This window comes from Pelecanus crispus, chromosome 4 (assembly GCF_030463565.1).
Source record: "Pelecanus crispus isolate bPelCri1 chromosome 4, bPelCri1.pri, whole genome shotgun sequence".
NCBI lineage: Eukaryota > Metazoa > Chordata > Aves > Pelecaniformes > Pelecanidae > Pelecanus > Pelecanus crispus.
In genome coordinates, this window is record NC_134646.1 from 3372110 (window position 1) to 3385188 (window position 13079).

Below are 13079 nucleotides of genomic sequence, written 5' to 3' on the forward strand. Positions count from 1 at the left end.
GAGGAGCCCTAGAAGTTAGAGGTACTAAGAGCTGTGTTTTCTTTCCTGGTTTGTCAACTCTAATTTTTTGGTCGGTCATCAGTAGTTTGTCCTTTCCCCCATTCTTTTAAGGTCTTTAAAAAGCATATTTGTCAGTACTACTGTCTCAGCAATTTGCTCACTTGAGCATGTTATTAATTCAAATCCATTTTGACACAACTGTCTCAGCAGCCAACAGCAGCAGTTTTCTGTAGCCTTGCCATGCTAGGACACCGTGATTTTTGATCTGTGGGCTTTTCCAATTGATTCAGTAATCTCATGAAACATTTTGTTTCCTTACATGTAGGTTTTTAGCTGAATTCATGATGCATTTCAGTGGCACAGAAGCTGGCATATCGGTCTTTACTAGTTTGTCGACCGGTGAAGACAAACTGTCAACACACTGTCATCTGAAGATACTTTCTTTACAAGAAAGAAGAAAAAAACATGGAACCAGAGGCCTTTGCACCGTATGATACTTACCACGTCACCTCTTCCTATGCACGCACCCCTCAGACTTTTTTTTTTTTTTTTAGGAGTTGTACGCATGTATGCAGCTCAAAAGCAAGCACTCTACCAGTAAGGAAAAGAAAGGTTTACAAGAGAAGAGTGTGCCTTCAGCAGCTACCAACGACCGCATGAACATGAGAGGTTTGCAATCTGGGAAACTCCAGTTGACATGTTCATTTGCAACGTCTCAGCTGGCGTCGCTACACGCCACCCACAGCTCAGGTCAGTCAGAATTAAGGGTCGCTTCGTCTACAAGGGTCTACTTAGTGACCTAGTGGTCAGTAAGGCTGGGCAATCTACTCAATATCTTATTAACATGCTATTAGAATAAGGTACGGAGGATTGAAGAATACTCAGCTGGTATTTTATAGTATGGGACAAACTCACAGTCTGTTGATTTAACAAGCTTGTTCTAATGTCCTACTTTCAGATATCCAACTGCTCCATGAAAAATGCCCCATTGACAGTAGTTAACATTAACATTCAGCTGCTCCATAGAGAATTTTTCTTTTCACTACAATCGTGATTGAATCTGGACTATTTACTTGCAGTTCTGCACACACCAAATACTGATCAAAGAGAAGGACAACAGGCACCGTGAAAAAAACCCCAAACCAACTTCCAATACATATGCAGTGAGAGAATGCTACAAGTCTGCCATAACTACGTTTTGTAAAAACTCTGTTTGCAATGCAATTCTAACACATGCTATAGATTTGTGAGGAATATTTGGTGTTACTGAACCGTATAAAAAGCTCCTGTCTTTTCACTTCGCTTTTCTTCTTCAATTTGTGACTGAGGATGAGGACTAATTTCAGGCAAAAATGAGAATTTTCAGAGCACTGGAAACAAATATACTACAATGTGAAAAAAATCCCTGTAACCTTAAGCATACTCACAGCAGAATGCAAATGCATTCTAAGTACCTAGTTGTCAGACATTGCATAAGAAAACATAAGAAATGATCGAGTGAATATATGATTTTTTTTAAAAAAAAAAAATGACTGAGAGGCTGTGGATTCAACGTCTTTCTTGCTAATTGCAATGCCAGAATTTTGCCTGAATTTGAAACATATAGCTCGGGGAAGCTCAGTAATTACATCATATATGGAAATCGGTATTTTATTCTGATTTATTTCCAACTATTTATTATAGTTGGAAACCTTCCCTTCTGGTTCCTGTCCTCGCTCTGGTTGCCTTTCCTGTCTCACAGCATACCACATCGCTTATCGGACATAGCACGCGCCTGATGCTCAAAGGCATTTTATAGACGCGTGCAAAAATAAATCATGATGCGTAGTGTTGAAATCATATGCTGGACCAAACTCATAGGAATTTCTCCACATATTCAAATTTGCTGCTGAAAACCAGATTCACGCTTAAGAAGGAAAAATTGGGGGAGTAGGAGGCTTCAGTTTGCAAAACACGGCTTTCGTAATAACATTACCCAAACTATCCAAATACTTGTTTGAAATCATGTCTATAGTAAAATTATTCCTGCGGGTTGGCTTTGGTTTTTCCTCCCTGCTCCAGCTAAGGTGCGTGACCCCAGCCTGCCCATAATCACAAACATCTCTGTGGGAGAACGGAGCCTAGCAACAAGCCCTACTGAACAATTCTCATCTGTTAAATACAGTTTATTAATTGAATGACAGCTAAACCGGAATTCAAAACTGCTGTATAATAACCAAATAGTAGTTTTGCACCTTAATTTAACATTTTTGGTTCGTTTGTGGATTAAAGTGTGTATCTGAATACTAATAACCCTTTTAAACTTTCCTTTCAAGCATCAACTCTGGGACATACTGCTTTGATTTTATGGAAAAAATTTATCTAGCTGTAAGTTTTGAAGAGGCTGGCCCCGATCAGGAGGTGAGCAAAACCTGGTATTAACCTGTATGCTTCATATAAATCAAGAAACTCAAATCATTAGCAGCTACAAAAACTTTCACGTTCAATGAATCCTGTATTATTACTGCACACCCAATCAGCATTAAGACAGAAGCTGTCAATACGGCAGGCTTCACGGTTATCTGACGGCGTTAATGCCATTTACAAACTTCAGAGTTGTGAGGCGGTGTTTGTCCATCGGCTCTCTTTATAATTAGTGACATGCTGATGGCTTGTTAAGTCTTCTTCGTTAAAAAGCTCTTAATTGACTGGTGGCTCATCATGTTAATATATTCAGGTAATACCTGGCATTGAGAATTTGGCTCACTGCAGAAGGGAAGTTGCATAATCTAAACTCAGATTTTCATGGCTTCTTGATGTTTTTCAGTACTTAGAAGATGCAAGGGGGAAATGACAGATATGTAAACATGTTCCATTAAGTTTTTATTATGCTACACCTTCTAGAGCGTTGATTTATGCTCATACCCTTGAGATAACCAGATAACCACTACATTTTGTCCCTTGGCTTGGTTATTCCCTGATTTCAGAAACCATCTGTTCAAAGCAGCCATCGTTTAATTGGGTGCAACTCTAAAAGCGGCACAGATACGGCGTTACCATTACCCAACTCATTTGTCACATACGTGGTTTTTGCCAGTATGGTGGCTTTTTCCATACCAGCATTCAAAATGTATAACATGGGCCTTCAAAAGGAATGCTCCTTCCTCCTGGAACAGTTTCTGTAAACCTTGCCAGCTAGTTTTTCAGCAGCTCACATTTTATCTTTTGCATCCTGATTTTTTTTTTAATTGAGCTGAAAGCATAGCTGATCTCCAAAGGGCATCACAACAGAACAACGGTGATATTGCAAACTGCAAGCCTAAGATGCAGCTATGACTGCAATAACGCAAAGGATTTTTTTTTTTTTTTTTTAAATTAAACTACCACAGCAGAGTCTCAGCCTGCAGTTCTGATATGCATGCCAAAACGTGAGCTAAACCTTGCATTTGCAATGGCACAGGCTCAGTAATCTAACACTGGTAAATGAGTTAAATGAGATAATAACAGCTACAATTCAAGCAGATTTTCCCAGCCTTTAATGAAATAATATTCATCTTCTGAAAGGAAAGAAATACAACAGTGCTTGACTTTCAAAGCCACTTCCTTTGCTTATAAAAATGTATGTTTTCCTCCCATGAATTTACCGGAAGACATGAAGAAAGATAGATTAAATAGCAGCTCTTAAAGAAATTTCATTATCTAAATTCCTGGATGAATAACGTGCCCAATTTTCTTCTTTGGATTTCAAAAAAGCATTTTTATCACACAGCTTTTCCCATTGAAGCACGTACAGGCATTTCGGATCTAATTTGTCCTGCTACGTACCTTGGGTTGTACAGAAGTTGTAAACAAAGAGGTGAACTGAAAAGCCCACAATTCTACAATAGCAGTCTTAACTAAGAAAACATCTCTTTCCCATAACGTAAGGCACCTTCTTATACAAGAAAAAGACACAACTGACCTTACAATAAGCTAACATTTTTTTTAAGAAATGAGAAGCTGAATCACAGGAACTGTGAAGTGTGAAGAGGAAGACACGCTGTCAGAGACAAGGTCACAAGCAAGTTAAATGTTCTTTACCAAGATGGTACCTAATAGCATCTAGCAATTAATTATTTTTATCTCGGGGTCTATCTCTCCAGGTTGATGATGATGGTTACAAATCAGAAAAATAAAAATATTCTTTTAAGTACATATTATGCACCTGAATAATTTAAGGCACTTGGAGTATTTAGGCCAATTAATCATAGAACGTCACGAAGGAGACGGAGAAGCTGGCACCACTTTTACCAGCACGGAGCTGGAACTGTGGCTGGAGTTGCCCTCCCCATAATGCTGCATGCAGTATGGACGTGAGCCCACACTTTGGCATACAAACTCTTGCTATTTACAGCAAAAAGTATTGTGTAATAAGACGGTGAAACAGCTACAAGAAAAGAAAAAGCTTTTGTGCTACACACTGTGTACGTCCCAGGACCAAAACATTCAGTGACTTCGAATCAAAATGAGTTTGCAGATATTTAAACCCAGAAAATGGTTGCCTGACAGAGAAACCTGTGACAGCGTTGCCTGGATTCAGAAGCAGCCCCTTCAGTATGTCCCGTGTTCCTCAGCATGAATATTCTCTCATTAGATCTACTAAGGGATGCGTAGGAGCCAAAATTATACAGTGCCAAAGTAGGTGGGAAGACTGATGCTGTTTGTGTTTATTATATGTAGCGGTAGAAGCTTGCTTACGTTAGACAAAGAGGCTGCGACCCAAAGGAGACACAGTGTGTAACAATATTCAAGACCTCGAGCATCCTTGAGACATGAACTTCATTGGTATGACTGGAGATGGAAAGAGCCACTGCAAAAGAGAAGCTAAGAAAATAAAACTAGGTTGAGGAATGCATTCTGAACTATGCACAGTATAAAATAACAGCTGCATTATAATTCCTACGTATTTTAATAACTGCTGAGTTGAAAGACTTCTTCCACTAATTTTAATATTTGCATACGACAGTTTCGTAGTAGTTTCATATCTCACCGCGAAGACCGTTCTCAGAAAGCTGCATTTGATATTTAGAAAGTTTCTAAATATCTATTTATTATAGATATCTAAATATCTATTTCTAAATATAAATATTTCTCCTCCTTTCTAAGCAAGGAGAAAATGATGCCTAGCTAACAGCTTTATCTGAATACCAGCTCCTGCTACAAGATTGCTCCAGGCAGACCCAACTGAAAGTTATTGCATGCTTATGGAGCCTTCTAATTTTTACTAATGGAAAAGCCAGGCTTCAACTGCTCTATCTTTTGATATTGACGGGGAAATTCCCAATTATTCATAAGGGATGACTTTCACTTTATGCTGGTGGTTGTATTTTGACACCTTTGACTCTTTTGCAAACTCCTCTTTGAAATTCCAGAGCTGGCAGGATAGCAGCCATCCAGCCACTCTTTTCTTTCCACTGGAATGGACAAATGTTTCATCGGTTTTGCTCTGTTTTTAACCAGGAGAAGAATAAAGAAGATAAAGGACCACGTTTGGCAAAACACTTCCGCATACGCCTAATTTTTTACCACATCTTCAGGTCCAACTGATCTCAAATTAAACAGGTTTAAGTTACTTGCTAAAGGATGGATTTAAGTACATGCTTAACTGGGTTCCCGAGCTTGGGCCAATATTAGCAAATACAGCAGCAGCAGCGAAAGAGGAAGAGAAAACTAATGTAAAATCAACCCCAACCTGAGCCAAGAAGCAAATGTCTTCTATATACCCTTTACGATACTTAGCTGCCACAGACATCTGTAGGAGTCCTCCCACTACGTTCATTAATTTGACATACTGGACTCGCTGCCAGCTGACTTCTACTATGTCAATGAAGGATTTGTGAGAACTGAGGCAAAACTGCATAGTTTTCTGTGAAAAAGAACAGAATAAAAGTCTTTCGCCCAGCTGCACGTTCCTTCCAAATACAGCATTTGAAATGATGGAAGTTATTTTAATCCATACTGATTTTAAAATATGAAGTAACATCAGTAATGGGGTTCTAATCCAGAACAGCATTTCCGTACTAGCTGAACTTCAGGCATGTGCAGTCCCTGATGTCCCACCGGGCTATTCACGTACCGCGCATTTTGCTATAAATCCCAGCTTGCAATCAATGCGTGCAAGTCAGAATTATACTCATCAGTGTGCATCTAAAAAATGAATCTCAAAAGCACCTGGAAAACATAGCCTGGATTTTTTAAAAAAGAAAGAAAGAAAGAAAAAAAAAAAAACCCAACCAACCAAACACCCCCCCCCAACGAATCAAAACCCAAAGGATTTGGGTTTAAAGAATGAAAGCTTTTACCATAGTCTGAGTAATCCTAGAAACTAGAAAAATCTTCATGTCTTTTACTAAGACTTTTAAACTCTTCTAAAAATAGACATGGATAAACTTATTGTTTAATGGGAAAGTTTCCTGTGCTGGAATTTGAGTGAAAGTATCATTTAGTCATTTCCTGACACAACAAGGGTTCAGGATATGTCCAAATGAACCACAGGATCAGCCTCAGTTCTCCTACGCGACACACATTCACTGAAGTCTCTTAAATACTGACATGGAACCAAGATTTCCACTAAGGGAACTGAATAATATTAAAGGAAGGAAAAATATTTAGGATCATCTGGACACCATATATTGAGATTTTGAGGTGTTAGTAACAACTTTAGAAGTTGGCAGGCATTTGAGTGGTTGCCACGGCAAGTTTCCATTACTAATGATGTTCCTAAATAGAGAGGTAATAATGCTAGAACACCTCTAGAAAGAATTAGGATGCCATTCCAAGCATATCTAGCAGAATAACAACTAGCCTTCACAAAAATTTAGCCTGTAAGTAAAGTTTATAGCAGACTGTTGACAGATAATTCTATCACTCTCGTTAATTTTTCATCCCCTTCCATCCCTTGCCTTATTGTCAAAGGGACACTTTCTAATAAAAGAGATGTGCTAGCACCGTCAGTGCTACAGAATCAAACAGCTTTAATTACCTAAACACCATTAACCGATTGCCCATTGATTCAAACTTACTGGTACGATAAACAGGAAAAAAAAAAAGATTTCATGTTCCTTTGAGACAGGCAAAAATAGATGCAAACAAAATGGGTGTTACTGGAATGCAGCAGTTGCTAATTTGATGCCAGTTCTGCCAGCAAGACTCATCGTAAAGACCTTACTTGTACAGAAAGGTAAAATGGATACTGAAGTAGTAAATGAAGAATTTTTAATTTTGCCCATTGTGGAAAGAAATCGGGTTTCGTTTACAAGATTTTTTTTTTTTTTTTTTTTTTAGGATTCAGGCAAATAGCATCGTCCCCAGCACGGATCATTTCCTCCTCTCTCCTCACATCAATTTATCCCCAATCAACTGGGGAGTTACACTTGAAGCATAACCAAACCACGCAAAAACCCTTCTCTCCAGTAACCGTGACGCTTGCTGTTCGTATACTGCTCATGACATTAAGCACTCCTGGTTTCCCCTTAATTCCCAGCTGAACGCTACTTGTAAAACAAAACTCCTGTAATCCTGGGCCTAAATTTCAAACAATTTGACTCTGGGCAGCAAAAAGGAACTGGTTTCCTCTAATTTCACCCGTATAAAAGCTACACCCCTAATTCAAGCGGGCCACACAGGCTCCCTAGGGCACCAAATAAGAATTATAATAATGAAAAGGGATACTTCCTAAAAGCTGATCCCGCTTTAAGGTACGTGTCTAAAATACACCAAACAACTAGCTCTTTGGCTGCATTTTGCACTGTCTGCAAGCCCGTTTTAGAACACCGTCGTGCATGGCTCTGGCCTACTGAAGTGTTTAAAACTTTCTGGTTTCAATCCCAGGCACTCACTGCCATTTGCTGGAGCCACGGGAGCGAAAGGCACTGGCTGGCCCGCACGTCCTACGCTCTACACACACAGATATCGCCCAAGTTTTTGCAAATTGCTTAGCACTTCTCCCCATCACTGCTTCACAGCCAGCTCCCTGTATTGACCCTCCCGCTGTCTCGGACGACGACGTAAAAGACCACATTGCCAAATCCACTACCTTGAGCAGGGAAGAGAAAACTCCTCCTCTGAGGGATGCAGTAGGAGTTTAGAATCATAGAATCGTTGAGGTTGGAAAAGACCTTTAAGATCATCCAGTCCAACCATTAACCTACACTACCAAGTCTACTGTAAGCCAATCAAGGGCAGACTAGACTAAACCATGTCCCAAAGTGCCACCTCTGCCCTTTTTTTGAACCCCTCCAGGGATGGTGACTCCACCACCTCTCTGGGCAGCCTGGTCCAATGCTTGACCACTCTTTCCATGAAGAAATTTTTCCTAATTTCCAACCTAAACCTCCCCTGGTGCAGCTTGAGCCCATTTCCTCTCATCCTATCGCTAACTACGTGGGAGAAGAGCCCAACACCCCCCTCCCTGCCCCCTCCTTTCAGGCAGTTGTAGAGAGCGATCAGGTCTCCCCTCAGCCTCCTCTTCTCCAGGCTGAACACCCCCAGCTCCCTCAGCCGCTCCCCACCAGCCCTGTGCTCCAGACCCTTCCCCAGCTCCGTTGCCCTTCCCTGGCCACGCTCCAGCCCCTCAATGTCCTTCTTGCGCTGAGGGGCCCAAAACTGGACACAGTATTCCAGGTGCGGCCTCCCCAGCGCCGAGCACAGGGGACAATCACCTCCCTGCTCCTGCCGGCCACACTATTCCTCAAACAAGAACGATGCTGTCCTGAAACTCAGAGAGCAGGCTGTCCTAGGTAGTCTGAGATACAACATACACCAGCACCGTGAAACAAGGCTGGATCATAGACTTTCAAGAGTGAATAGGAAGGTAATTAAACATCCAAATAAAGAGGGAGGCTAATGTATAGTGAATGCGACAAACCCCAGTGTTTTGTCACCTGAGATGTCTTTGTTTCAGCACATGAAAAAAATAAGTACTTAAATCTATAATATATGATTATGAAATAGTTTGGTTGTGGGGTTTTTTTAACGCTGCTGTTATTTCAAATATGAACTCAGTATCAAAATTTGACTCCCCATCTGACAAAGTTCTTTGCCATCCTATAGACAATTCCGGATAGTCAAACCAACACATTCCTGATTTCTTCAGCAAGATAGGCCTGAAGCAGCAGACTCCATTTGGGTTTAGTTCAGAAAAGATTAGATTAGGCAAAGCAACTTCGCTATTTAAGTTGGCTGAATACCAACTTGTTGTGGTTGAGCCCCAGGCAGCAGCTCAGCACCACGCAGCCGCTCGCTCACTGCCCCTGCCCCGGTGGGATGGGGGAGAGAATCGGAGGAGTGAGAGTGAGAAACACTCCTGGACTGAGATAAGAACAGTTTAATCATTGAAATAAAGTAAAATGGTAATGATAATAGTAACAGTATAATAATGATAATAATAATAATGATACACGAAGCAAGTGATGCACAATGCAATTGCTCACCACCCGCCGACCGATGCCCAGCCAGTTCCCAGCAGCGATCGCTGCTCCCCGGCCAACCCCCCCAGTTTCCATACTGCCCATGACGCCGTATGGTATGGAATGGCCCTTGGGGCAGTTGGGATCAACTCTTCTGGCTGTGCCCCCTCCCAGCTTCTTGTGCCCCTGGCAGAGCAGGGGAAGCTGAAAAGTCCTTGCCTGGCATCAGCAGTGCTGAGCAACAACTAAAACCATCAGCGTGTGATCAGCATTCTTCTCATCCTAAATCCAAAACACAGCACTGTGCCTGCTGCTAGGAAGAAAATTGACTCTATCCCAGCCGAAACCAGGACACAACTGAATTACTCTGAACCTTTTATCTGGTACGGGATTCATGGAGCCATCATATTGAGCTTGATGCGGCACTCTTTTTCATAAACCAAGGCAGCGAGCATGGCTGCAGCTGTATAAAAGCATAGGAAATGTATAGCTAACAAAGTATTGCGCTGGGTACCATATTCCTGTTTGGGGGAAAAACCCTAATATACAATTTCTCCCTTCGGGACAAAACTTTGCTGATATTTCTAAGTTGCAGGCACCTTTTTAATTTTTTTTTTTTTTTTAACCTTCCTGTAAGGAATCATAATAATAAATATAATGAGAGACTGTAAACCTTCTTAGGGAAATACAATTTTCCTCTGTAATCCTCCAAGCACCGTAACATCTGAATCAAGACCAATATTCTAAAGCAGCTCTGTCAGTCCCTACCAGAGCCATACAAAGCCAAGATCTTATGATTAAATGTATCAAAGACATTATCAAAGTGCCTGATCTCTGCCTGCTATGAAAAAGCTCTGAAGGCTGATTGAAAAGTATCCAAGGGGAAACAAAAAGAAGGAAAAAAAAAAAAAGAAGAAAACCCTCAGAGATCACATGCTGCTCGGTTTGGCTCGCTCCTGCCTCCTCAAAGACTTGACCTTATGCAGAAGGGCAGCCTGGAGACTGTACGTTCCGAGAGGGAGAAATGTTTCAGAGCTGGCTTATTTGTGTCACAGGGAAGTGACATACATTGGCTAACAGCTTCCGTGTGATTCCCATAACGTTAAGGGAAATATTCTAACGCCTGTTGAAATCTTCGGCAATGGCAGCAGGCATATCCTCCCCACCACTGCCCCGGGCAGTCCTGCGCTTGCATTCTCCTCCACCCCGACTTCACGTTTCCCATCAGAAATGCTGAAGCTTATTTGTTAATTCAACCAAAAACTATTTGGTGGGAGAAAAAAAAAAAATTGTCTGAAATCTCAAAGAAATAGTTTACTGTCATGTTTTAGCTCAAAGAAAGCTCGATTTCTGAAGAACTGGTCCAACTGTGCTATCAGTGAAATAAGCAGCAGAACTGGTCAGAAAATTTCAGCCAAAACAATTTCCTACCCGAAAAGCAAGACAGTATCAAAATTATTTTCTAGGACGAAGCAGAATTTCTTGCAAGCTGCTGCCGGGAGTGCCTCCGGTCTCTTCCCTTACGAACGCTGTAACTCATCTCAACTACATTTCCTATAATGCATTGCAGTGATTCATGCAGGCGCAAAGCATAGTATTGACCTGAGAACAATTTTATTTTAGATCAATAGGGGATAATATTTGGATACGTCAACATTAAAGGTTTTCCAATCTTCCTGTTCTGCCAGAATTTTTGACACTACCTCCTTGCCCTGCCAGTTTTGAATGAAATAACCATTCAATAACAACTTTCCCAAGGAGGAAGAGGAAGAAAAAAAAGAAAAAAAAAATGTAAAAGAGGCACTTAATTTGCTAGACTTCACACAAGTATTCATCTCAATTATTTTCTTCTGGTTTGCAGAGCAAATGCTGCCATTCCTGCTACACTGCGTGCCTGACCCTCAAGTCCTGCAGTCATCAGCGTGACCCCCCCCGCCTGTGCCTGGTCCCACTCCCTGTAACCCTCATCTCTGCAAAGGTCCGTGGGGCTCTGTCTCTACTGCAAGCACAGAAAATAACGTCGTGTACCGGACAGACAACAGCTTAAAAAAAAAGTTACCGAGTGCAAATTTTGAGAGTGATCGATGCGGGATCGTTTATAGCAGTCAAGTAGACTAGGATAATGGATTACGTCCATTCATTTGAAGGGCACGTTTCACTGACGGTGTTTTCTCCCCGTATACCTAAACTTTTTGGGAGCTGACAACACATTTAAGTGACTGCACAGCTTAGTGACAGCTGCTTTTTAATTAGTCAGCCACAACAGCAAAAGCAAAGCTTGCAGATGGACACATTTAGCACATCTCTTAATACTGCAAGCTATCAAGGAAGGTTCAGGCTGAGCAAAGAGATCCTTTTCAAACCTAAGCCGCACAACCCTGAGCTGAATTCTTCCCTTTGATTCCCGATTTCTGCAGCCAAGACTTACCAGGGCTTCAGGATCTTTACTTTCTTCACCGTCGCATCCGTAATAATCAGAGGTTTTATCCAAATCCTGCATGTTCCCTGGCGTTCTCAAACCCTTATCTGAATGACAAGAGTGGCAAATCGGTGCATTGCCCATATCAGTTCTCCTGCTAACTCCTACGAGCGGGATTGCCCTTGCGCCGCGGAGGGTGCCCCGTGCTCCCGAAGGACGGCCGACGATCCGGGAGGAGGATCCCGCCCGTGCTCCGCTCCCCGGCCACTCGTACCGGGCTCCCTTCCCCGAGCCGTCCCGTGTCACGGAGAACCCGAAACCCCAGCAACTGCGGGCAGCAGTCGGTGACCATTTCCAATTCAGGCGCTGCCCGTCTATTTTTACACCTACCAGGCCAGCTATGCATGTAAATGGCGTTGGGGTGGGGGGAACTGCTTTCCAGCGTACAGCCAGCCTGCCCAGCACGTAAAGTTAAAGTCCCACTGAGTGAAATGCCTCTGCATGTGAGGCTTATTGAATTACCCAGCTGCATGCCTTTGAATGTTTTGATTTTTTTTTTTTTTTTCCCCCTACCGCTCTCGGTCTCGCTGTGTTTACAGAAAGCACTAAATTTCGGAACGTTGCTAATGCCTTCTGAGTTCCTAATTCAAAAAGATGATTAACTCAAGTTGAATCTTTCTGATATTTACAAAAATGAGACAAGACGTACGAGTGCAGATTTCATGACCGTTTCATTCCTGTGATTCACGTGGTATTTCATCTTCGTGTAGATACTGTGATGAGCTTGCTTTTGAATTGATATATCCCCTGGGTTTCATTTCAGAGGAGCTCCAATGTATCCAAAAAGGACAATCTCTGATGCTAGATCACTTCAGCTCTTGTCTGTGCCACGACTGATCGTGTTTGGGGTTTTTATTGTTGCTTTGGTTTAGGGTTGAGTTCTTTTTTTTTTTAAGCTAGTATAGTAATTATTAAAAAAAACAAACAAAAAAACCAAAGCAAGCAAACAAACCAAAACCCCACCAAAATTGAAAATAAGGGCATTCCCTCTAGGCTTGAGTTAGCTGTCATGATTGTACCCAGTAGGATAAAAATAATTTTGAGGATTGCATTTTGGAATCCACCCATTGTCCCAGAAGAGGCCCACCGCAGAAATAAAAAAAAAAAAAAAAAAAAAACAAAACACCCAAACCTAAACAAAGAATCCACAAAGTTAGCTGAGAAATAATTAGCAG

The 13079-nt window shown here is 41.6% G+C and overlaps 1 protein-coding gene across 1 annotated transcript in view; it reads right to left on the reverse strand.

The window, feature by feature from the left end:
• The window catches only part of ANK2 (ankyrin 2), a 177224-nt gene extending 165236 nt beyond the window's left edge, over positions 1-11988 (reverse strand). Inside the window, exon 1 of the mRNA XM_075709393.1 lies at positions 11854-11988. Coding sequence (XP_075565508.1) covers positions 11854-11988 — 135 coding nt within the window. The remainder of the gene's footprint in view (positions 1-11853) is intronic.
• Between the last annotated feature and the right edge of the window lie 1091 nt (positions 11989-13079).